The sequence below is a fragment of the Ovis canadensis genome, chromosome 3, assembly GCF_042477335.2.
Source record: "Ovis canadensis isolate MfBH-ARS-UI-01 breed Bighorn chromosome 3, ARS-UI_OviCan_v2, whole genome shotgun sequence".
NCBI classification, from domain to species: domain Eukaryota; kingdom Metazoa; phylum Chordata; class Mammalia; order Artiodactyla; family Bovidae; genus Ovis; species Ovis canadensis.
In genome coordinates, this window is record NC_091247.1 from 3,260,924 (window position 1) to 3,285,603 (window position 24,680).

The 24,680-nt window shown below is 61.0% G+C and overlaps 1 protein-coding gene across 2 annotated transcripts; it reads left to right on the forward strand.

Annotated features, from left to right (window-relative positions):
* Positions 1 to 121: 121 nt before the first annotated feature.
* Positions 122 to 7,763, forward strand: LHX3 (LIM homeobox 3). Of its 2 annotated transcripts, none has more exons than XM_070292288.1 (6): positions 122 to 209; positions 4,458 to 4,629; positions 5,224 to 5,426; positions 6,150 to 6,301; positions 6,413 to 6,584; positions 7,345 to 7,763. In XM_070292288.1, exons 1-6 carry the CDS (start codon positions 122 to 124, stop codon positions 7,761 to 7,763), a joined length of 1,206 nt encoding a protein of 401 aa, XP_070148389.1. The 2 variants fall into 2 exon arrangements, with proteins under 2 accessions (XP_070148389.1, XP_069436023.1); XM_069579922.1 differs by lacking the exon at positions 122 to 209 and adding an exon at positions 2,190 to 2,283.
* The last annotated feature ends 16,917 nt before the right edge of the window (positions 7,764 to 24,680 follow it).

Consider the following 24,680-nt stretch of genomic DNA (forward strand, 5'->3'; position numbering starts at 1 on the left):
CTTGTCTGACCAAGCTCCGCGCAACGGGACACGGGGAGGGCCCAGCCTTCCCGGGGCTCGCAGAGGAAGAGGAAAGAGCGCTGCGCGGGCCGCATGGGTCCGGTCTGGCCCCGAGGCCTCGATGCTCCTGGAAACGGATCTCGAGGGCGACCGAGATCGGCCCCCGGCCCCCGCAACCACCGGCCTCTGCACCTTCGGCCGGACCAGGGGTAAGAGCCCCGCATGGCCTCCTGCAGTCTCCAGACTGGGCAGGAAGACCCAGACGGGAAGCAGCACGGATGGGCAGAGGCGAGCAGAGGGGCGAGGCAAGGAAGGCGTGCAGCACACTAAGGGCAGGGCGGAAAGAGTCTGGGGAGGCCTCTGGTGGGTCCTGAGATGGGAACCTGGGCGAAGCTGGCTGACCCCTGAGTGAGTGGAAGGCCTGGAGCCCCCCTGTGATGGCCTGGGAAGCCTGGACCCACGCTGAAGGGCCCGCAGCTTTTCACAGAGCGCCTGGAGGACAGAAGGGACCTCGCAGGCATGTCTGGTGGTGAGGTGATGGGGCAGAGAAAGGGCTGCCAAGAAAATCCGGAGACCCCACGCTTCTCAGCTCCCACACAGCCCAGTCCTGCCCCTCCTAGCCAGCCCAGCTGCACAGTGCCGAGAGCCCTGGGTCGGGTCTCCTGCCCGAACTGCACTCCCCAAGGGCCATTCGGTCACAAGGACGTTGGGAAATAATGAAGGCATTGTTGGCCAGTCGGCCAGATGCCCAGTGCATAGGCCCACCCGCCCCTTCCCCAGTCAGACCACACATGGCCCCTCTCAGGCAGGCTTCCACAGCAGCTGACACTCAACGGCCGACACCCCTATGCACCCAACACCCGCTCAGCTCCCTGGCCTGGACGCCCTTGTCTTGTCCTGGGGAACAAACGGAGCACAAAGTGAAGGGGCACCCTAACTTTGCCTGCATGGGGCTTTTGCTCAAACTGAGATGTGGGGTCTGCTCAGAGCTCAGAGGGGACTGTGTTTCTCCTACCCAGGTCCTTCCACACTGGCCTGCAAGTTAAGTGTACAGACCAGGCCACCGGAGGCCAAGCAGAGGCAGGGTGACTATGGGGCATCACTGAGGGCTCCCAGGTGGAACCTCCTGGAGGATGGTACCAACCCCTAGTCCCCCAACACTTTCTGGAGGCCCCCCTGCTCCTGCCATGCTCTGAACTGCCAGGACCCACAGTGCTGTGGGCTGACTGTGGGTGACGCAGGGGGTTGGCCTGGACTGTGATGGGCACCCTCCGGGGTAGGTGTGTCTTTACGTGCTAGGGTCGTGGGTTCCTGCAAGCTCACCTATTTGGACTGGGGGAGGAGGGCAGAATATGGGGAAACGGGAGCCAGGGCTTCCTCCCGTGCTAGAGGGTGTGGAAGGAAAAGAGTGGATCCCGGCATTCCCAGCTCCGTCCCTCCTGACCTGGAGTCTTGGCTGCATCGTGGAGTCCGAGCCGAGGACACTGGGTTCCCTCCGGAGACTCCCCTTGCTTCCCCGCTCCCACTCCTGGGCTGCAGTGCCCAGGATGGGTCCCAGAAGCTGCTCAGAGCAGGAAGGTCTGAGGTCGGGTCCGCTCCTGGCGGCTTCCCTGTGAGCCAGTGGGCGCCACACTCACCCTCTCTGGGTCTTGGGTCTCGCACGTGCCACCAGGCACTGTGACCAAGCCTCCCAGCTCGGAACCTCTCGGCCCCGAGCCTCAGCGGCGGTAGGATCCAGCTCCCTCCCTGACCGGCAGGCTACCCTCCGGCTTTCGCGCCGGAACCCAGGCCTCAGCCCTGAGCCGGCGCCGGGGCAGGAAGCTTCGGGGCCTGGTCAAGCGCTCTCGGGCAGCGCTGACACGGCTCCTCCCCTGCTCGTCCTAATCCCTGGGCCGGGCACTCGGGGCGGTTTCCCCGCACCGCAGTTCTCCCGGCAAAGGCGCGCAGAGTCCGCGGACGCCAGCGGCGCGTCTCCGCGACCCCGGCCCCGCCCCGCCCCGCGGCCCCGCCCCCCCGCCGCTCCGCCTCCGCGCGGCCCGAGGCTCCGGGCCCCTGGGCGGCCCGCGGGCGCAGCGCCCAGCAGCGCCGGGAGTCGTGCAGACGCCGGCCCCGGGCCATTGAGGCCGTAGTCTCGCCGAGCCCCCGGAAAGTTCAGGACCGGAGAGGCTCTGCGGCGGGCGGCGGGACCCATGGAAGCGCGCGGGGAGCTGGTCCCGGGCCGGGAGTCGGCGGGCGGCGACCTGCTGCTGGCGCTGCTGGCGCGGAGAGAAGACCTGCGCCGAGGTGGGTGCCCCGGCCGAGCCGCTGCGCCCGGGAGGGCGGACCCCGTGGAGACTCAGCGGCCCTCGCTCCCTTCCCAGCCCGGCCACGGAGGCGGCGGGAGCCAGGGTGCGTGGGAGGGAATGGGTGCGAGGGCCCCAGCACGGCGCGTCCCTACCTGAGCATCCCAGCCGCGGGCTCGCCTCTGGGCCCCTGGAGCTGTGTCGTCGGGCGTTTCGTCGCGGCGCTGGTGCCGCCCAGGCTGGGGGCCCTCTGGGTCCCAGGACTGGTTTGGAAAATACTCTTCCTTTAGGGAGAGTGTGCAGAGAGCAAACGTGTGTCCCAGTGTCGATGGGGTAGGAGAATCTCCGTGAAGGCTGCCTGCACCCAGACGCGCCGCACTTTCCGGGCGAAGTCAGACACAAGGGCCAGCATGGAGCTGGACCCCGGTGGCTGAACTCCCTTAGCTAGAGTCCTGGTGTCTGCGCTCACATGCACCTGCTCCATTGGCAGGGCTGGTCCTCTTGCAGGAAAACCCCCAGCGCCTTGGCTTCCCCATGAACTGGGATGGTCCTCCACGAGCTTCCAAGCAGGCGGGACCCACAAGATGGGATGGAGCTGGCCCTGGAAGGGTGGGCAGTGGCGGGGTGGGAGCAGGTGGGAAAGGGGTTACATCCAGGCTGTGGGGGTCTCCTCCGTCTCCTACTTCTTTATTTATTTATTTTCCGACGGTTCCTGGGAGGGGTGGCCACGGGAGCTGGGAGGAAGGGGTGGGAGGGCGGAGAGACAGGAAGGGAGGGGCGCGGGCTCTGCGTGAAACGTCTCAAGAGAGCCGGAGGGGATCGGGCCGGCAGGCAAGCGCAAGGCTGTGCTGGGCCCGCCAGCGCCGAGGGTAGGAGACCCCGTCAAGGCTGGAGTCGCCATGCAGCGTAAGGCCCGGGTCGCCAGGGCTTCGCGAGAGCGCGAGGGGCGCGGCGGGAGAGGATTTTGCTCGACGCGGGGCTCCGCGGGTAGCGCGCTCCAGGAGCTGTCCGGGCCGCGGTGCTGAATCCGCGCCGCGGGGGCCTGTGCAGCGACCAGCTCTAAGGCGGGTGTCCTCGCTCGCCGCCCTGCCATTGCCCACCGGGGTTGGAGGGCCAGGGCAGGCAGCAGATCCTCAGGCTCCGCACCCAGGGCCGCGGTTTTGCCCGACGCGGGACCCGGTCCTTCGTGGTGCCCAGGGCTGTAGGAGGGAGGTTGATTCCGTTTCTCTCAGCATGGAGCAAAGGAAGGTCCCTCGCTGGCCCTTTCGCCGGCTGCCAGGCCGGCCTGGGGCTGGAGGGGGTCCACTGTCAGCGAGGTGAGTGTGCTGAGGTGGTGATATATTTGAGTAGGTTCCAGCTCCTGCTCGAGGCTCTCTGCCCTCGGGAGACCTTTTCTAAATTAACAGGTTGTCCTCACGCCCTGAACACCCTGCAAAGCACCCCCATGGACCTGTGGCTCTCAAAGGCAGGCCCTGCATTTTCCCAGCCTGGTTCCCCCCGAGGCCTGCAGTCCCAGGGGAGCAGAACCCAAGTGTCTCTATGGGGAAGGCAAAATGCCTACTGTGTGTGCTCAGGCATCCATGTTTGAGCAAGAGGACAGAGCGTCCATACATCCAGTCTATGCACAAGTACCCCCCAGGGCCACCCAAAGACAGGCAGGGCATCAGTATTCATTTTGGTAGCCTGGAGACAGGGCCACGGGGCTGGGCAGCCACACCTGCCACAAGTCTCGGGCTACCATGGCACCTGACTGTGCGAGGAAAGAGGGCCATTGGGTGGTGGATGCCCCATGGCCCATGTGTGCCGGGCCTCTGGTGATGGTAAGGACCTGGTTTCCAGCCCAGCCTCTGAGACAGCCCCCGGGGGCGAGGGTTTCATTTGAGCTCAAAGTTCGTCCTTCGTGCACTGGAAACGTTTTGCAGTTGAGGGTATCTGCCCCGGGCATGTTTCTAAGCCTAGCTTCAGTTGTCCTGGATTTCCGCTGTGGGCCAGGCACGGACTTCCGAGCCACACTTTCCCTGAACTCAGGGAGCTGGGTGGCCACCCAAGCCAGCCAGGGACGAGGGTGTGCCGGGAAGGGGGCCTCCTGGCAGCCCGGTCCTGGGAGGGGGGGCGATGGGGAGGCCTCGACTCTGTGCGGCGGCCCTGAGCGCGGCGGCTCCTCCCCGCCTGCAGAGATCCCGCTGTGTGCCGGCTGCGACCAGCACATCCTGGACCGCTTCATCCTCAAGGCTCTGGACCGCCACTGGCACAGCAAGTGCCTCAAGTGCAGTGACTGCCACGCGCCGCTGGCCGAGCGCTGCTTCAGCCGCGGGGAGAGTGTGTACTGCAAGGACGACTTCTTCAAGTGAGCCTGCCAGCTGCCTGGGAGGGAGGGGTGGCGCACCCAGGGGGGCCCCCGGGGCCTTTGCGTAACCAAGCCTGGAGCCCTGAAACCCCCCCCCACCGTCTCCACACCCCTCCTGTTCCCCAAACAGGGCACCCCGGGGCCTCTCTGTTGGCGGCTGGGCTGGCCCACTAACAATCTTTTAAAGTAATTAATTTTGTGAATCGTTGAAGCAGTCGTTAAAATGATAACCCCAAGTTCGTAAACCTCTATTGGACCTGCTCCCTCTTCGTGTTGGTCTTGTATTCGTGCTTAATGGTGGGGATGGGGCTCCTACCCGGCAGAGGACTCATGGGTTTGCAGGTCGGCCCGGTGGCCAGGGCCCTGCCCTTCCGAATTCACCTCCCCCATCCGGGCACAGAGGACAGCTGTGTGCCTCAGAGCATCCGGATCCCCTTCTCGGTAGTCCCTGCGGGTAGTCTCTGTGACCAGGGGCAGGGCCGGGGAAGCCGTCCTCCAGGAACCGCCCTGCCTCGCACCGCCTTCGCGGTTTTCCGACCCGCTCCGGGCGAAGGAGCGGCGGCCGCTCTGAGCCGCGTCCTGTGCGTCCCGCAGGCGCTTCGGGACCAAGTGCGCTGCGTGCCAGCTGGGCATCCCGCCCACGCAGGTGGTGCGCCGCGCCCAGGACTTCGTGTACCACCTGCACTGCTTCGCCTGCGTCGTGTGCAAGCGGCAGCTGGCCACGGGCGACGAGTTCTATCTCATGGAGGACAGCCGGCTCGTGTGCAAGGCAGACTACGAGACAGCCAAGCAGCGAGGTCAGTGGGAGAGGGCGACGGTCACGGGGCTCGGCCTGAGCACGGCCCACCCTCCCCTTTCCTCCCCTGCAAAGCGGGGCTAAGGCCCGTCCGGGTTGGGTGTGGAGGGATCCTTCCCTCCAGCGTCCCCGGCGAAGCGCTCACTAAGCCGCGAGAACTTAAGCGTCTTCTCTCTGGGCGGGGGTGTTGGCGGCGCCCCTGCCTCCAGGTCCGGGAGCCCGAGATGGAGGGGACAGTTAGCAGACCCAATCTGGGAAAGCCGGGTCTGGGGTCTTAGCAGCTGCCTCCCTCCCGGGAGTAGGGAGATTGGCCTGAATTACGTGGATTAGCTCTGCGGGTCTGAATGATCGCCCTAAATCCTTGACCGTGAAGATCCGACCCTACCCACGCCCTTAGAACAAAGAGGAGCGAGGGAGGGTTGGGGCGGCAGCGCTTGTCTGTGGGGGGCCGAGGCTGGAGGCGCCTGCGCCGGGATCCAGGGCGGCTGGGTCCCTAAAGAAGGCCGCCTTGGGGCCGCCCCTGGCTGGGCCGTGGCACCGCCTAGAGCGTTTCCTCCATCGCTCCGGGCACCCGCGTCCCGCAAAACCCTCTGGCATCCCCGCTGAGGCGGGGAGGCGGACGGTCGCAGCGGCGGCGGCGGCACCTCTGGCCCCGACGTGCGCGCGCCCCGAGGGAGGTGGGAGCGCCGTGCAGGCCCAGCCTCACGCCTCCCCCGCGGTGCAGAGGCCGAGGCCACGGCCAAGAGGCCGCGCACGACTATCACAGCCAAGCAGCTGGAGACTCTGAAGAGCGCCTACAACACCTCGCCGAAGCCCGCGCGCCACGTGCGGGAGCAGCTCTCCTCCGAGACCGGCCTAGACATGCGCGTCGTGCAGGTCAGCGCCCCGGCGCCCCCGCGCGCCCTGCGAGCCACTGGCAAACAAGGGCCATCCCGGGTCCCAGAGCGGCGGCCACTCATCGGCCCCTATCGCGCTCCCCGCCCCCAGGTGTGGTTCCAGAATCGCCGGGCCAAGGAAAAGAGGCTCAAGAAGGACGCGGGCCGGCAGCGCTGGGGCCAGTATTTCCGAAACATGAAGCGCGCCCGAGGCGGCTCTAAGTCTGACAAGGACAGCGTCCAGGAGGAGGGGCAGGACAGCGACGCGGAGGTCTCCTTCACCGGTACAGGCGGAGTCGGGAAGAGCGTTGGGCTGATTGACTGCTGGAACCTGGGAATCAATGTCCCCATCCCGTCTCTATAGACCCTGGCGCCCATCCGCAAGCCCTGTGGTTTGGCCACTCAGGACCATTGCCCTTCTTCTGGAGGGGGACCGAAACCCTGTGGCCTGCGCGTGTCCCTTGGCAGGCTTTGTCCTGGAGGGAGAGTCTGACCATCCCCCCACCCCCCGCCCCCTGCCCCCACCCAGGGCACTTGGTACTTAACAGTGATTTTTTAGGAAGGCAGCATCACAGTCTTGGGTGATGAAAGGTCCTAACTGCTTAGAGTTGGAGGAGGGTCCACCCTCAACTCTGGAACCCAATTATCTCCTTTTACCAAAGCAAGGAGTTCCCCCCCACCCCGCCCCCAGCCAGCTCTTAACGTCCATCCTCAGAGGGTTTGTTTAGGAGATTGTTTGGCGGCACTGTGACCTTAGGCTACTCACCTAGCCTCTCTGAGCCTCAATTAACTTGTCTACAAAATTGGGCAGCCTTGGGATCATACTGGATCTCTGGGTGCCGACTGGACAGTTCTTGGCCCTGATCCCAGCACACAGTTCCATAGGAATCAGGTGGGATGGAGCTGAACAAACTCAGGGGTGAAAGGGTGAGAGATGTGGGCTGACCCATCCTGGTGTGGCACACCGCGCCTTAAGGGGGCACTGAGGGGGACCAGAGGTGGCAGCAGGTGGGTACTAAGCATCGCCCTCTGCTTCCACTGCAGACGAGCCAGCCATGGCCGACATGGGCCCCGCCAGTGGCCTCTACGGCAGCCTGGGAGAGCCTGCCCCGGCCTTGGGCCGGCCCTCGGGGGCCCCGGGCAGTTTCCCGCTGGAGCATGGAGGCCTGGCCGGCCCAGAGCAGTACAGAGAGCTGCGCCCCGGCAGCCCCTACGGCGTCCCCCCCTCGCCTGCCGCCCTGCAGAGCCTCTCTGGCCCCCAGCCCCTCCTCTCCAGCTTGGTGTATCCTGATGCCGGCTTGGGGCTCGTGCCCACGGGAGCCCCAGGTGGGCCCCCACCCATGAGAGTGCTGGCAGGGAACGGACCCAGCTCCGACCTTTCCACCGGGAGCAGCGGGGGCTACCCCGACTTCCCTGCCAGCCCTGCCTCCTGGTTGGACGAGGTGGACCACGCTCAATTCTGACTTGAGTCCCCGTGCCCTCGAGCCTCGGGCGTGAGGAGTCTTGGTAGCAGCTCTCCTGCCTGAAGCACGGATTTCTGCAGGACGCAGTGCCTCGGGGAACAGGACGCAGACTCCAGAGGGCTCATTTCTGGGAGTGCCCCTCCCACCCAGGCAGAGGGACTCTCCCAGTACGGTTCTGAGAGGCTGCTGCTGCTCAAACTGGGGGCCTCTCGGCAAGCCTTGTTTTGTAAGCAGATTTTTCCCTTTATCGACCAATTAACCGACTGCTTGCCGCTGTTTCCCCACAGGAAATGTCACCCTGGGGGGGCCAGGCCTTTGCTCCCCTCAGGGGCCTCTGCCCAGACCAGCACAGCCCTCAGGCTGGAAGATGCTTTAATTTCTAAAATTAAAAATAATACTAATTGTGCTTTCGTTTCCCAGGTTCTATATATCTGAATTCTCTAGCCCCCCCCCCCCCCCCCCCCCCCCCCGCCAACCCTCTCTTTAAGTCAGAGATCAGGCTGTCTGTCCAGGCAGGAGGCGGCTTCGGGGAGGCCACACCTGCAAACTTCCTGTTCCCTCTAGGGGCCTCCCTGCCACCAATTCCTGTCTTCCCCGGGACCCTCCTCACCCCTCCCCTGGGGCCATTGGGTCTAGATCTTTCGATGCTTCTGGACCCCACTACCCTGGGGGTGGAGGCGGACTCTTGGAACCCTTAAGGAGCTTCCTCCAGTCCAGACTAGGTTTTCATCCCTGCACCCCCTCCCCCTGACCTGTCACAGCTGCCCTCAGAGCTCAGGCCAAGCCCAGCCCACCTATTTCCATTGCCAAACATCCCCCAGCTCCCGTTCTCCCTGTGGGCTCCGACTGCCCATGGATTGGACGCCCCACAGGCAAAGGAAGGGTGGGGCGGGGGCTCCTCCCAGCTGCCCCCCTGTCAGATGCTTCTGCTGCTGGCCACCACGGACACAGACGCTGGCCGCGTGTGGATTCAAGTTATTCCTCAAGCCTGCATCCCCAGCTACCTGTTGTTGCTGTGACGTTCCCCTGTCTTTTATTTATTCCCTGACCATCGGGTCTCTCCCAGACTTCAATAAATTCGTCAGTTACAGTCGTTGGAAGGCCTGTATGTTCAGTGAGGCTCAGGGTTGGGGGAGGAGAGGGCGTTGGGGATGAGGATGGATCTCTGAAAGCTGGAAGCCCCGTTGGGGTAGCTGTTGGCTTCTTGCCAGGGACAACACCTGGTGTGGATAGGGGGCCCCTTTGTCCTGAGATCCGCCAGGCTTCTGAGCACTGGACGGAGACTTAGGAGAACAGACGGTCCAACCATGGGTGGAGGGGCTGGGCCTTCCCACTCTGTCCCTGGGAGAGGTGGGCGCTGGGGTGGCCAGGTGACAGGACCAGGCAAAACTGCTCACCACTTGGAGCAGGCTTCAGCAGGGGGAGGGGGCTGCAGGAGTCAACTAGTCTGGAGATTCAGGAACGCGGTCACCAGGGGCTCTGCAACTCGGATTCCAGTCCCAGCGACCTGCTAACTTGCTGTGAGAAGCTGAGCAAGTGACCTGGCGAGGAGGAGGGGAGCTCCCCAGATGTCCCCCACCCTCCCCGACCACCAGGCAGCCCAAGGGGCTTTGGTCAAGCCACTCGCCCCCCAAGTCCCGCCCACCCCAGTAGACTCAGCTCCCTCACCAGCACGTGCTGTTGCCCTGAACCCAGAGCATGGCCTCCCCTCCCCCCAAGAATGTCGCTGGCAGCTGCCAGGAAGAATGGCAAGGAATGGGGGAGGCCCTCGGGAGGAAACTCAGGGAATCAATGGGAGAAGTGTCCCCATCACCCTTCAGTCTAGGGGAGTGCCCAGGGAAGAGCCTGGCTGAGCGGAAGTGCGGGTGGGTGGTGCGTCAGCCGCCGGTGAGCAGAGGCCTAGTGGCTGGAAGTGAAAGGTGTCCCAGGCTGGACTAGGGGTTGGTGGTCTGAGATCTCGGCCTCCCAGGAGTGTGGCCGAGCCGCACGCGGGGCGCGGTCCTCGAGGGGACCACTTTGGACTCTCTCCTGCAAGGGGCGCCCTCGAGGGGAAGGAAGGCAGCCTGTCTGGGTGGGATTCAGCGTTTGGGGAGGGGGCCTGGCGGAGGCGGGACCGACGCTGCCGCCTGCGGCAGCCCAAGGGGAGTATAAATCCTCCAGTCGCGGCGGGGCCCGCCCCCCAACCCTACCCCCAGCCTGGAGACCTCCCCCAGGCCGCCTAGGACCTTTCAGGCACTGACAGGTTAATAAAGTGCCAAGTGTGCCCGAGGGAGCCTCCGCTTGGTCGAGGGCTCCCAGCTGGCGGCGCGGCCGGGCGGCAACGGGGCCCCAGACCCCAGACCTGGTGGGGTCCGGGGAGAGTGGACCCCGTCGGGGCCGCGCCCCGCGTCCGGCCCGGCCTGTCTGGGCGAGCGCTCAGCTGAGTGGGTCTCGGTCAGCCGGGCGTATGCACACCTCGCGGGTCTGTCTCCCCAGTTGGGCGGAGCGCCTGCCCCCGGGTAACCCCTTCCCGCGGGCCCGCGCGGGTAGACACGCGGGCTCCCAGGTACTGGCCCAGCTCAGTATGGGGACGTGACCCTGGACTGGGGGGGTGGGCAAAGCCCGAACCGAGGCCCAGTGAGGAGGCGAGCGGGGCCGATCTCAGGCCGGGAGGACCTCGGGCGGGTCCGCAGAGGAAAGTGGACGCCCATCTTACGGGCCCCTGCGGGGGTCACCTGGAGACCACGACGGCTTATTTCCCACGATGGACCCTGTTAACCGGGCGGGGCGTCTAGAGGCGTGTGGGAGTTAGCGCAGGATGTGGGCTCCCGACGCCCTGTCTCCCTGCGGATGCAGGCGATGCGCGCCCAGCTCAGAGGCCAGGGACGCGCCCACGAGGGGTTTTCCCGCCCAACCCGCTCCTGGCAGCCAGGGCCCTGAGAAGCGGGTGGGCGCAGGGTCTGGGGGCGGGGCCGGGGGGCTGGGTGCGGCTGCCTTCCGGAGGCTGGAGCTGGGGGCGGCGCCGCGTCCGCCCCTGACTCCCTCCAAAATGCCGCCAGCCGGTGTGGGAGGCGGGCTCGGGGTGGGAGGCACCCTGGCGGGGAGGCGGGACACACCAGAGCATTTTTTTCCTGAGGGGCTGGGGCTTGTTCACTTTTGAAAAACAGTAACCTCTGTATCGTAATACTTAGAACTTTAAATTTTAACATAAGCGGAATATTCATCTTGACCGTGTTATCACATTCTTTTCATGTTTGAATCCGACGATTGCATACATTATCAAAGGTAAATACCTGAATGATAAAAAACAGTTTCGACCAGTATGTAAAAGGACTTCTTTCCTTTCAAATATAAAATTTGCTCAGGGCGGGTGAAAACGCTGGAATCAGGGACACCCCTTCCTCCCCCTCCCCCGTCTCCTGGAGACCTGGGGACCCACTGGCTTCTCTTCCGAAGGCAGATCGGGTGGTGTGTCTTGGGGACTGGCCCCCGCCTGGGGCAGGAGGGGGTTGGGGACCCAAATCCCAGGAGATTGCTTGGTTGAGCAGCAAAACGATAAATCAGTGGATTTTCAAAGGACTCAGTCTGGAGCTCTGAATCCCAGGGGCTGTAATGATCAATTCTTTAAGCCCATAATTGTTCAAATTACTCTGAGCAACATAAAACATTAATTTTAAGAAATTTAATAGAAAAAAGCTCTTCAAATCCGCAACGAGATAAATGACACCCAGCATTCCGACCTTTTTCCATACCTTGGTGACATTGAATAATCTGAAAGGTATTTACATTTTCATTCTTCGTGGGAAGTGTTGACAAGCTTTTGGCCGTGGGCGAGGTGCTCAGTGGCACGCGGGCCCCCCTCCCCCCTAATTAATGGGGGAGCAGCGACTTCATAAGCAGAATTTTCATCAGTCTGCCTAGGTGACCTGCGGTGACGGCTCCCACCCCCCTGGCACTGATGCAGCACAGCTCATTTTTTACCATAAAAATATTCCCTCCTGACCAGCAGAACCCCCCCTCAGCATTCAAAAAGAGATAGGAGCCTAAGAAGCCGTTGTCTCGGGGGGCATCGCAGGAATGCAGTCCAAGGCCAGACCTGGGAGAGAAGTATGGAAACTGCAGACTCCAGAGTCAAGGAGACACGCGTGTGCATGTATGGGAGCGTGTGTGTGCGTGTGTGTGTGAGAGAGAGAGCGTGTCACAGCGGGTGCGGAGGCCATCCCCAGAGGAGTGGCCATAAGCCCCCAGATGCCCACACAGTCCTCGGTTCCACATGCTCCCGAAAGCCCATCCAGACAGTGGGACGTGTCCACTGGGGTCACGCCTGCAGAGCTGGGGCTGGAGTCAGGTCCCGGTGAGCACTCGGGGCACGGGATGAGGATGCCCAGGGCTTCCCTGAGCCCCATGCCTGTGGTTAAGGACCTGGTGGAGCACACGGGCTCCAGCTAAGGGGCCTGGGACCCTCCCCTCCATTCTACTTACTCACGGCAGCTGTGTGACCACGGGTGAGCTGCTCAACCTTTCTGAGCCTGAGGAGTAGCACGTATAGCCTCCTCTCCGGGTTTGCTAGGACACTTCCCAAGGCAAAGCCGGAAGCAGGCACCACTAAAGCGCCCAGTGCACCGTTCTTAGGGCAAATCCCATTGACCGGGAGGTGGTGGGACCCACCGGACCCCAGGGAGCCGCACACACTTGGGACACAGAGCTCTGTGGGGCACGGATGCACACGCCAGAGACACTTGTACGCACACTCCTTCACCCCCTCTCCACACAGCTCACACTCAGCCCCCTGTGCAACCACATTCTCTGAGGGCAAAGACATGTGAACCGAGGTCGGATGGGGGGATCCCAGTCTGCTGTTCCAGAGGTCAAATGCCCACCTCGGTCAGGCTTGGATCAGACCTGCCCCGGGGCAAGGGCGTGGACAGGGTTACCCCAGGACCGTTCCCCTACCTTGTAGGTCTGGTTGCTGTGAGGGGAACCCCACTTCCCTCTCAAGTTCTGGAAGCCCTATGGTGCCCTGGGATGCTTTTTTTTTTTTTTTTTGATGTGGACCATTTTTAAAGTCTTCATTGAATTTCTTACAACCTGAAGCTCTGTGTTCCCAGTCCCGAATATGTGCAGCTCCCTTGGGTCCGGTGGGTACCACCGCCTCCAGGTCAGTGGGATTTAAAACCAAAGCAAGTTTTATGCTTTGTTATTTGGGGCCAGGAGGCATGTGGTGTCTTAGCTTCCTGACTAAGGATTGGACTCACACCCCCTACATTGGAAGGTGAAGTCTTGAACCACTGGACCAGACTGCCAGGGAAGTCCCCCTGTGCTTGAGAATGGAGGGGCGGGGAAGCCAGATGGAGTCAGGGCTGGCTCACGCCCATCTGCCCTGCTCCATCAGTGTCTGCCCCCCTGGTGGCAGGCAGGGTGAGGAATGGCTGGAGGAGGTCCTTGTCTACCAGGACCCCGTCCAAGAATCTGGCGGCTTCCCTGCTGTCTCAGACGGTGAAGAATCTGCCTGCAATGTGGGAGACCTGGGTTCGATCCCTGGGTTGGGAAATCTCCTGGAGAAGGGAATGGCTATCCACTCCAGTATTCTTGCCTGGAGAATTCCATGGACTGAGGAGTCTGGCGGGCTACAGTCCATGAGATCGCAAAGAATCAGACACGGCTGGGTGACTAACACTTTTGCTTTCATACTTCTCACACTAGACCTGAGGGCCGGGAGGGACGCCATGGCCCAGCCCCACGTTGGTGGTCCTTGCTCAGCACCACGGCAAGCCCTGTGTCCTCATCCGTCAGAGCGGTGATCCTGGTCATCGCGCCCAGGAGGAGGCGCTCACAGTCCCAGCTCCAGGGAAACAGGGATCAGAGCCCTGGAGATGCTGCTCCCCGCAGTCAGGACGCTGGGAGGGGAGAGATCAGAGGCCCTGGCACTGCTGGTGGGAATGTCCATGGAGCAGCTGAGGAGAACTGCTTGATGGATCCAGAGATGGAAACCTTGAATCACCACGTGATGCTATTTCACTCCTAGGTCAAACCCAAAGGACCCGAAAACAGGGACTCAGACAAGCACCTGTACAAGCGTGTTCGCTGCAGCCGCAAGGCGGAAGTAGCCAAACATCTGTGCGTGAATGCTAACAGTGGGCCACCACTACCGTGGGGTGGGGCACAGACTCGCTACAACTCAGGAAGTTAGAAAGGCCGTGCTGCGTGAAGGAGTGAAGTGAAAGCCACTCAGTCGTGTCCGACTCTTACCAGCTGAGCCACTAGGGAAGCCCAGGAATACTGGAGTGGGTAGCCTGTCCCTCCTCCAGGGGATCTTCCTGACCCAGCCAGACACAAAAGGCCACACACACTGTGTAATTCAGTCTCAACCAAGTGTCCAGAGCAGGTGAATCCATAGAGACAGAAAGTGGATTCGGGGCTCTGGAGTGGGCGGGATAAGGCGTGGCTTGTCCGGGGGTTTCTCTTCGGGCAGGAGGAGGTGCTTTGACTCAGGTGGTGGCTGCACCTTGTAGACTTTAAAATGGTTCGTTTTATGTTGCGTGGATTTCACCTCAGTTATACAAAGGGTGCCCACTCACCCTCCCAGGCAGAGCTGGCTCACAGCTAATACGAAGAGCAGGAAATCGAGCAAGGGGGGCTACGTTAGAGCCCCCCCTCCCCCTCCCCACCCCTCTCCCCCTCCCCCTCCCGTCCCCCCTCCCTGTCACCCTCCCTGTCCTCCTCCCCGTCCAGCTGGCTCCTGGGATCAGCATCAGGGTCCCACCCCTTCAAGAGCTCCCTCTTCCCAGACGGGTCCCTCAAAGGCCCTCCCAGAGCCCCTCCCCTCCAGGGTGGTGCACACAGAGGGTCCTCAGCACTGCTGTGGAGACGGGGGGACAGTGTGTCTGTGCCCTGCGTCCCTGGACCCCGCCTGCAAGACAGCGGCCTGGCCGCAGGGGCACGCTCCCCGGCCAAGGACAGCCTGCTGTCACCAGCTTCCAGCAGACGACGAGAATGGGTGCTAACGACCTGCTCTCCATCCTGGAAAGGGCTTGTCAGGGCCGGAGCAGGATGTGGAAGACCCCACTGCTGGGGGGAGGCCTTCCAGGCCTGGTGGTCATTCAGGGAGTGGCTCAGTTGTGTCCCCAAGGCAGCCTGCCCTGACCGCCAGCCTGGTTTGACCTCCAGAAAGGTCAGAGGTTAAGACCTGTGATGTTCCCGGGTGATACGTGACTTGGTGACACACATCCCCTTCACATGCTGCCTCCGCCCCACTTTCTTTCTTTGCTGGGGAAACAAAGCTGGCTGTAGGCTGGGTGAGTGGCCTGTGCTGGCAGTGGCCCCTGGGGCTTCTGCACTCTGGAGGGCAGGGGAGGCCGGCCAGCCAGCCACGGCCAGCTCTGAGCTGTGGGGGCAGGTCCCCAGGTGATCGCAGGCAGGTGAAGGGAGGGGTGACGGGAGGGAAGGGGTCCTCAAGCCTCCAGCTACTCGGGCACCTCACATGACACTTACTCCTCCCAAATACCTGTGGCCGCAGTGTTAAGCCTGCAGACGGGGCCCCAAGCCTCGTTGCGCCTGGCATCTGGGTGGGGTGTGGGGAACGCGTTCCCTCCATGGAGGACCTTGGAAGCCAGGCTCGTCCTGGGGCATTCGTGCTCAGTTGCCTCAGCCATGTCTGACTCTTGTAACCCCGTGGACTGCAGCCCATCGGGCTCCTCTGTCCATGGGATTCTCAAAGCAAGAATACTGGAGTGGGTTGCCATTTCCTTCTCTGGATCATTTTCCCAACCCAGGGATCAAACCTGCACGTCTCAGGTCTCCTACATCTCCTACATCGGTAGGTGAGATCTTTACGGCTAGCGCCACCTTGGACGTTCCTGACCTGGGACAGGAGTTTCCTATACCTTCTGGAAGATTCCATCTTGGATGGTCAGCCAGAAGCTGCTGAGGCAAGACCCTCAGCTGGCTTTTTCTTGCAGGGAGGGGGGCTCCCTCTCTCCATGACAAATGCTCTCTGTTCAGAGCTTGGCTAATCTTTAGAATGACAAGGTTTAAAGTTTAATTAGCAAGTTCCTCTTATGCAAACTCTCCTCATTAAACAAAGTGCCCTATTAGTTAAAAGGACGCCCGCTGGGGGTGGGCTCTGGACACACGGCTGGCAGGGCTGAGGGGGACCAGGAAGCGAGGAGTTTTATGAGCTGCGGCCTGAGCCGGGTCATAACTGATGTGGGCGGAGTTCTCCCCTCAACCTTCAGGTGACACCAGGCTTCAGAACGGAGCCGGGGCGGGGGGGGGGAGGGGTGGCTGGCTGGCAGGGAGGTGAAATATGGGGGCCTGGGGTACCTGACTGCCTGGAGAGATGATGTCACCCGTGGGGACCACCTAGCCCAGGGCCCTCCAGGGATCTGAAAGACAGCCGGCTGGTGAGAGCTTCTGGGGTCTTCCCTGGGGTCTCCTGGGGGTCCCTGGCCTCCTGGCCCACCTCCTAGGTCACGAGGGCAGAGGCCACTGCCTGGGCTTACAAACTAATGCCGATGGCTCATGCTCTGCTTAGGAAAGCGGTGTGTGCTCATCCTGCAAAATATGACGAAAGTGGAAAAACAAAATCTCACTCCACCCTCCCGGTGCCCGGAATTCCTCCAGCCGAAGATGCCGTGTTGGCGTAGCTCCGTCCAGACTTCCTTCACTGTGGCTTGCGTGTCTGGGGGCGTCGCAGCCATACACAGCTGCCTCGTGACCTGCTTCTTCTCTTTGGTGTCACAGCCTGGCCGTTTCCTGGGCCATGAAGTGTCCTTTCTGAGACATGTCTGCTGGTGGTCTTGTCCGAGGTCTGACTGGCCAGTCAAGCCCCTCCCGTTGTTTGTACTGGGCTCCTGGGGGGGGGGGTGTGTCAGCTCCCGGCAGGACCAACAGAGTCCGGTCTGGGTAGGAGGGGGCCGCTCACCAGGCTGGCAGGACCACACTGGCACGGCTGCCCCTCCCTGTACGTCTCTGAGTCCAGGACCCACCGGGGAAGGGTCAGCCTCTTCCTTCTCCAGGGGCACCTCCTGACTGAGGGACCAACCCTATGCAGACGTCCTCTCCTTTTCTAGAAGGTTCCCATACCAAGGCTACTCCCATCCCCGGCTATTAATATAATCTTCTTGTCTCTGATGGGGCTCTGAGCATCATCTAGGGACTCCCACTCACTCCCAGCTCTCTCCTCCCCCACCAGGGGTCACTGGCTTGGTCCTGCAGAGTTTCCCCAACTTCAGTCCTGGGGCTGCTGTTCTCACAGGCTCCTGGGTGCTCCGCACGAGCATGTAACACTGTGAGTTGTGCCATCGAGGTGGCTCGGGCCTGCAAGTGGGTGAACGTGATTGTTGGCTTGGGGAGGATCTCAGTTGGCAGGGGGTTGGGTGCTGAGAGGAAGCAAGGCTTCTCTCTCTGGGAAGCAACTGGGTGGGCTCGTCCTGGTCAGAGGAGGTTCGCATCTGGGGTTAGACGTTGGGTTTGGGCAGCTTTCAGCCACGGTCTCCGGAGGACACAGAGATGGAAGGGGCACCCTGGGGACCAGCTGGGGAGCAGGCAGGAGGTGGATCCAAACCAGGAGGGGTGGGGGTGCAGAAGAACCACAAGGCAGCCCAGGACCGAGCTGCTGCTGCTCCTCCGGGTCACCCGTTCGTGTGATGCCATCACTGAGATGGCCCTCACCTTTCCATGTTTCCCCACCTCTGGGCCATCCTGAGTCCCATGGAGTTCTCCTCTGCTGGCTCCCGGCCCGCGGCCCCTCCTCCAGCCCACACATGCAGGCATACGGCCTCCCTGCTGGCCGATCAGCTGGGGCCTCCAGTGGGTCTGGGGGCCCATGCAGCCCCTCACCCACCCTGCCGGCCTGCGCCGTCCACCCCCGCATCTGGCCGTACATCTTGTCCGTCTGGCACTTTGTGCGCGGGCTGGAGGTGGCCAGTGGGTGGGCAAGCACCCCACGAGGGTCTAGGCCAATGGGAGCCCCCTCCCCAAGAGGCCCGGCTGGCCCACCTCCTGCCATGTCCTTTAACAAACACTCTGAAGGGTTTTTTTCAATGGAACTGTCTCCTGGCTTCCCCTAGTCACTGGCAATGAGATGAGAGGGGTTAATGTTCACGAGGTTGGGGTCAGGGGGCAACTGTGGCGGGGGGGAGCCCAGGCAGCCTTAAGGGGCTGGACAAAGCTGCCTCCTTCCTCCTGCTCCCTGCCGTCCTGGGTCCAGCTTCACCATCCTGAGGCCATCCAGAACAGGGGGACAGAGACCCAGGGCAGTGGCCGAGAGACGGGGGGCCAGTGCGGAGCCCACAGCCTCACCACCTGTGTCTTCAGGAAGGGAGCAGCTTCGAGCCAGGAAAATGCGGAATTCCATGTGGACTGCTTCCCCGATTGGGCTTCAAGGAATCTGCTGCTTGCTGTTTCCTGGTTTTAATCTTGGCCCATCAGTCATCAACCAGCTTGTGATTCCAGCTGATACGTTTAATTAAATGACGGATTCAGACTTTTAGATCAGTCTCTTACTGACTTTGGAAACCTAAGAAGACATGAGTCACCCTGTTTCTAAGTTTACTGTGTTTTTTATTTTTTCTTCATTTTATTTATTCATTTTTGGCCACATGATGCACAGCATATGGGATCTTAGTTCCCTGCACAGTGATCGAACCCTTGCCCCCTGCGTTGAAAGCACAGTCTTAACCGCAGGACCACCTGGGAAGTCCCTACTGTGATTTTTAGATACGTGATGTTTTATGCTTTGGGGAAATTTTCTTTGTTATGTCCCAAAACCAAAGTTATGAACAAGGAGATAAAATATTAAGGCTGTGAGTGGAGTTTAAATGTTTAAGGGAATTTCATAGAGTTGTAAAAGTTCCTTAACATTGTTCTCAGAATTTACTAAGCTCTGTGATAGAATCCTGTTTGTAAACTGAATTTACAACTTAGCAAACAGCTGAAGTTTTGGTTAATTGAATATTTTAAGAACCAAATTATACCGAATCATCTTTTCTATGAAAAAAAAAAAGCATTCAAGAGCACAGAATAAATCAAATTTTTGTTGCCCAGCTTCACACTCAGGCTGTTCCTTCCTCTGAGTGTCCTGTGTATGTGAGGTGGCAGATGTCCCCCCTCCCAACAGCTGTGGGCTGAATCATGTGCCCCCCAAACAGAGGGCCACTTCTTACCCTCAGTACCTGTGAATGGAACTGTATTGAGAAACAGGGTCTTTGCAGGCGCAACCGTGTTGAGAGGAGGCAGATGGCGTGGGCCCTGACTAGTGTCCTTCGGAGATGAGGGAACCTCGGACCCGGGGACATAGGGAGACCAGTGGAAAGATGGTTCTGGCATTTACAAGCCATGTGGGGCTGGGGACTGGGAGCCCCACCAGAAACTCAGGAGAGGCCTGGAGTGTAGCTTCCCGCCCCGAGGACTCCGGCATGTCAGGCCTGTGGCCTCCAGGGCTGGGAGGGGCACGTGTGTGTGTGTGTACGTATGTTTGTGCGCGCGTGTGCGCCTTTGTGTGCATGTGTGTATGTGTGCGCTTGTGTGTGAGTGTGTGCGTGTGTATGTGTGTCTTCAGGGCCCTGCTCACCCCGAGGGCAGGGAGAAGTGAGTCAGCTGGGAGCCCGGTTGGGTCCTGGGCACCTCCGGGGGCCTCTGACTTCCCCCGTCTGGTGCCCGTCTCCCTGCCCCCGCTTTGGCTGCCTGGCCTGCGTGGACACCTGCAACCTCACCTCCTGCCCACCAGTGCCCTCGGCTCTTCTGTCCCCTTGTTTCAGGCAGAGGGAGTGGGAAGCAGATCCCCGGCCGCCCCCTCTCTCCGCAAAGGCTCCAGCAGCCCTGCCCAGCCCTCCCAAATCCGCCAATATTAGAAAGGATTTGTGTCCCCGATGAATAATGCAAAGTTAAATTACATCCGCTCCGGCTTAAATGTTCATATTCCTGTGTCTCGTCTCCATAAAGAAATCCTCCTTGCTGGCCTCGCAGGGTGGTCTCTGCCACCTGCCAGGGCTCCTAATGAAATTGCTCCTCCAGGCTGGGCGCCCAAGGGGCGTGGGGGCGGCCCGCCTGCTGGGGGAAAAGGTAAAAGGCCAGAGTTCAAATTATTTATCTCCCTAATAACCAAGCAGATCGCGTGCCTTCTGCGGCGGAGGCCAGAGCTGCATGTGGGGCAGGGTGGGCTTGATATATGAGGGGGCGGAAGGGGGAGGGCGTGGCATCCTTCTGCGTAGTGACCCCACGGCAAGGGCACAGCAAGGACGTGCCTTTTCAGCATCCCCGGAGCCAGGGGGACCCACTTCTGTCGGGGGAGGAGAGGTGGGGTCAGCCCAACCCTTCCGGGGCCCAGCACGTAAGCACTGACTCCATGCGCCCCTCATAAGGGTGGGGTCGGGGTGAGGGCTGGCTTTTGCAGAACTTGCATGCTTTTCCCCAGCGTGGGGCACAGTGGGTTCTTTGAGGTGCTGGGTGTACGATGTCACCCAGGGTCCTCGAAGGCACACAGGGAGGAGGAACGGCCTGGGCCTGCCTTGAGGGGCCAGGGCTCGAGGCAGAATGGACTGGAACCCCAGGCAGGGCCAGAGAGGCCCAAATGGTTGGCGTCCATGGGAGCCAACCCTTGTGAGGCCTGAGTGTGGGGAGGAAGTGGCTAGACAGACGGTCGGACAGCTTCAGAGATCCTAAAACAGCAGGACAAAGCTCTGCAGCTGGATCTTGAATCCCTTGTTACAATTAAAACCAAGGGTGCCACGTAGAACCTGTTATACAGAGTGAGGTGAGTCAGAAAGAGAAAAATGCCGTATTCTAACGCGTACATACGGAATCTAGGAAAACGGTACTGAAGAACCTATGTACAGGGCAACAGTGGAGAAACAGACATAGAGGACAGACCTATGGACATGGGGAGAGGGGGGAGAGGGCGCAATGCATGGAGACAGTGACAGGGAAACTTACATTACCACATGGAAAATGGGGAGCCAACGGGGATTTGCTGTCTGGCTCTGTGTCAACCCAGAGGGGTGGGATGGGAGGGGGATGGGAGGGAGGGTCAAAAGGGAGGGGAGAGATGTCTACCTATGGCTGATTCATGCTGAGGTTTGACAGAAAACAGAAAAATTCTGTAAAGCAATTATCCTTCAATAAAGAATAAATTAATTTAAAAAAAAGGGTGTCCCCTGTTCCCCTCAAGTGTCCTCTGCCTTCCCACCTCCGAGGGATCGGGGTGGGCCAGGGGCTCCTCACCCAGCTGAGCCCCATATTCGCTCTACCCGGGTCCAGCACCTCTGGTGATCCCCTGCTGCTGGGGCCCCGGAAAGTCCCAAATGGCCAGGCAGCAGGCCCGGTCTTCAGCCTCCTCTCACCGGCTGCCCCCACACCTCACATTTATGGCCACTTAATCTGTGTGAGCCACCGGCCCCCAATATATCTCCAAGTATTGATCAGCTTTAGGCTGATAGAAGTTCAAGCTCGTGGGGTCCCGCTCTTTGACCCCCAAATAGGGTATGAATTTCAATCGAATAGACTGGGATCTACACGTGGCTTCTCCCCGGGCTGGGAGCTGCGGGGAAAAAATCAATGAAGCGTGCTAATGACTCACGATTTATAGAACACCTGCCATTTTAATATTAGAATAAATGTTACACTGCGCAGGGAGAGGGACGCAGGGGGTCTCCAGGAAAATATTTCTTAGCCTTTTCTGCTGGAAAATGATGTGCGTAGAATTTTATGAAGTCAAATTTATGGACCTCATTTAGGCTTATAATTTAAAACTCCTTATGAGAAAGACATTAAGTAGAGTGCTGGGCGTGGGAGAGGCAGCGGCTGGACAAGTGGGTGGTCCCGGAGCTGTCGGGAGGGCAGCCCAGGGTGAGGCCCTGTGGGGTGGAACAGCGGGTGGGGGGCCCGCTGGGAGGACCAAGCCTTCCCCTCTCCCGGGGGTCTCAGGACTCCGGAATGTAAGGCCTAGGGTGCCTGGTGAGCCCCTTGCAGGCATCCGCTCTCGCCCCAGGAGTGTACACACGCTCTCACATGTGTGACTTCGTGCCCATGCTGGCACAGGTGTACACGGCCACATCATGTGCCTGGGAACGTGTGCCCGAACATCCGTGCCTGCGGCGCGTACCCCCAGGTCCGCACACATGAGCGCCAGGCACACGCACGCCCCCTCAGCCTCCCCACCACCTCCTGCTTCAGAGCCGCTTCTCCAATTTCCCAGCTGGAGGGGCTCAAAGGCACGGGGTCCCGGGCTGGGCGGAGGGCAAAGGGACACCCTGCACGCTGCCGTTTGGATAAGCCCTGCTGGGCGACTAGGGGGTGTGCACTGTTTGGTAGAAGTGGGTCCCAGTCAAGAGCAGAGCTTCACCCCCGGGGTTTAGACCACGGCCAGAGAGCGTGCACAGCCTGGCCAGCAGGTGGGGGCTGCCCCTCGTGTCTGCAGGGAGGCCAGGGGGCCAGGGCCAGGGCCTCAGAGCGTCTCTGGAGGACACTTGTCCCATCTCCGCCAGGGAATCACCTACAGTGGTCTGTATGTCTGCGGGGGGCTGCCCGTGGCAGAGGGAACCCCACCCCTTCTGGGCCTCAGTTTCCCAGCTGTAACTGGAGAGGTGGGAGTTGGGCAGTCTGAGAGCCCTTGGCTCCTGCCAGGGAGCACCAGGATCTCAGATCTCCGGGAGGCCTGGCCTGGGAAACGGGCACTTCCTGAGGGTGGATTAAGGCCGGAGGGGCAGGGATTAGCTTTTCTCCTAAGGCTGTCGTCTTCCCAGACAGGAGCCCTTGAGGTCAGGGGCTTTCCACTGAGAGCCGGGGAGGTGTTTCCAGGGGCAGGGCGAAGCAAGCAGAAGGGGGGGGGTCAGGGGGCCCCTGCCCCATCCCCCACCTAGGCCTGCACCTTCTTGGCCCGTTCCAGCTCCAGGCAGCTGTCACCTAAATCGTGGACACCCGCCGTGGCCTGGGAGGTCCCCTCTGCCTCTCTGATTCTCCCTGGAAGGATGGGGTGACTAGAGGCATATGTTACTTTCCTCCATAAACTCATGTACCGCTGCCCACAGCGCCCGGCGCCCGGGGTGGGACGGGTATATTTTACATTTTCAACTTTATTAAAGGAGCGAGTGTAGCTTGGGGATGTTGCCTTCTCTCCGTGGTCAATTCCACTCCTGGAGGCGATAAATCTCCAGGCCTGTGATTTGTGGCTCCGCACTCCCAATAAATTAAATCTTTCTTGATGAAAAGGTTGGTGCTCCCGGCTGTGCTTTAGGTTACGGTGTTTGTCCAGAGTTAGTGGCTCAGGAGGGGCGCTGGCCAGGCACCCTGCTCCCGCCAGCCCCCTTCCCACAGCCGGGAGCGGGGCCAGGAGATGGTGCAGGAGCCTGGGGCGCCAGGCAGGGCAGACAGGCAGGTTGCGGTGCAGCTGGGTACCTACCCCGCCCCACCGCAAGGACTTGCTCCCAATGGCCGATTTCTTCTGGTCCTCCACCCCTGATGGACAGGTTGGCTTTTGGTTGAAAGTTTCTAGAAACCTCTGTAGTAATGAAGGGCTTGTCCTTCTTGCCCTTCTCAGAGGCAGGGCTGCAGGTGGACAGGGGCCGTGCGGGTAAAGCCCCTGGAGTGCTTCCCAGCCCTGCACTGTTGGGCAGCCTTAGGACTGTACCAGGTGTGACCCTCCGGGTGTCCCCTGTCACTAGTGGGGGCATTGGGAGAGTGGGATGGACAGAGGCCTTGGGATCAAACTGGGGGCTCCTGTGGCCTCCCCCGCCTGCTCTCCAAGCCTCATCTCTCGTCTAAGGGATGAAGATAACAGCCACTGGAGAGAAATGGCACGGCCCTCGCAGGCAGGGAGCGTTCAGCCAGCTGACCTGCTATTACGTGAGGTCTTGTGAATATTTCGGAACAGATAGGGCTGGATCGTGAATGCCAACCCCCCGCACGGTGGCTTCCAGAACCATCGAGGAAAGTGACGCCCCTGCCAGCTACTCTGGTCAAGATTGGAGGTGGCACTTAGGACGATGGCCCTGGGCGGAGAGAGGCCCAGGCCTCTTGGACCAGGAGGGTGGAACTGGGCCTCTGACTGAGGGAGGGTCCTTGTTAGCTGTGGTGCCATCCAAGGGCGGGACGGCAACCTTGCCATGAACGCAATTCACAAACTCATCTAGGACTTTAAACCCCAGCCCCGGGATCCCTGGTCTAACATGCTGCAAATCTGTGTCAGAAACCAAAATTAATGAGGTCTGCATTTTGGAAGAAAAAGATTTATGGCCTCAGTGAAGAGCTGATCCCAGGGAAAGTGCTGGAGAAATTGCTGGGCCACAGAACAGAATCCCTCAAAGCTGAGAGGATGGGAGTCGTCGAGGAGTCACCGGGGCAGAGGCGTCGGGTTTCGCTCAGGTGCTCCCCTGGGCCCACATTCCTGCCGGGCAGGGGCTTAGGCGCTGGCACCTGCGACAAAGCCCTAACCAGGCCTCCAGCCCCCGCCGCAGAGCCATTATGCTGATGAATGAATGTTTCCCAGGCGCTCAGGCCTTTTTGGCTGATTGCATTTGGACAGCCCGTTCCTCCAGCACCCCCTCGGAAGCCCCGTCTATTTATTTTATTTAGTTTTGGGTTGGGAGGGGGTGGGGTGCCATCCTTGGGTCACCGGGAGTGGGGACGGGGGAGGCCGGCAAGTCTCCACCCTTCTGAACAATAGTGTCTCTGTGGAGCTCAGGGAGGAAAAGGAGGCAGGAAGTAGCCTGGGCAGGGGTCAAGGGTCAGGAGGCCCTGGGGTCCAAAGCCTCCCACTTGGGGCTGCAGTCCCCTGCCCCGCAGAGCTGCCCTTGGGAGGGAGGTCGGTCCTCAGGGCCCTGGAACCCAGGCACGATGGGTCTGCCCCTGGCACGGCTGCCTCACTAGACAGCCTGGGCGAACTCGGGTGGGCAGGAAGTCTGGACCAGCCTGTGGGGCCTCTTGACTGGGGCTTTCGGCTGC

What these genes read in the sequence shown, in the direction of transcription:
- LHX3 (XM_069579922.1), top strand. Translation starts at nt 2,190, where the DNA reads ATGGAAGCGCGCGGGGAGCTGGTCCCGGGCCGGGAGTCGGCGGGCGGC. An exon ending in GAGAGAAGACCTGCGCCGAG is followed by an intron (nt 2,284 to 4,457) that starts GTGGGTGCCCCG and finishes CCCCGCCTGCAG; the next exon opens with AGATCCCGCTGTGTGCCGGC. An exon ending in CGCGGAGGTCTCCTTCACCG is followed by an intron (nt 6,585 to 7,344) that starts GTACAGGCGGAG and finishes CTTCCACTGCAG; the next exon opens with ACGAGCCAGCCATGGCCGAC.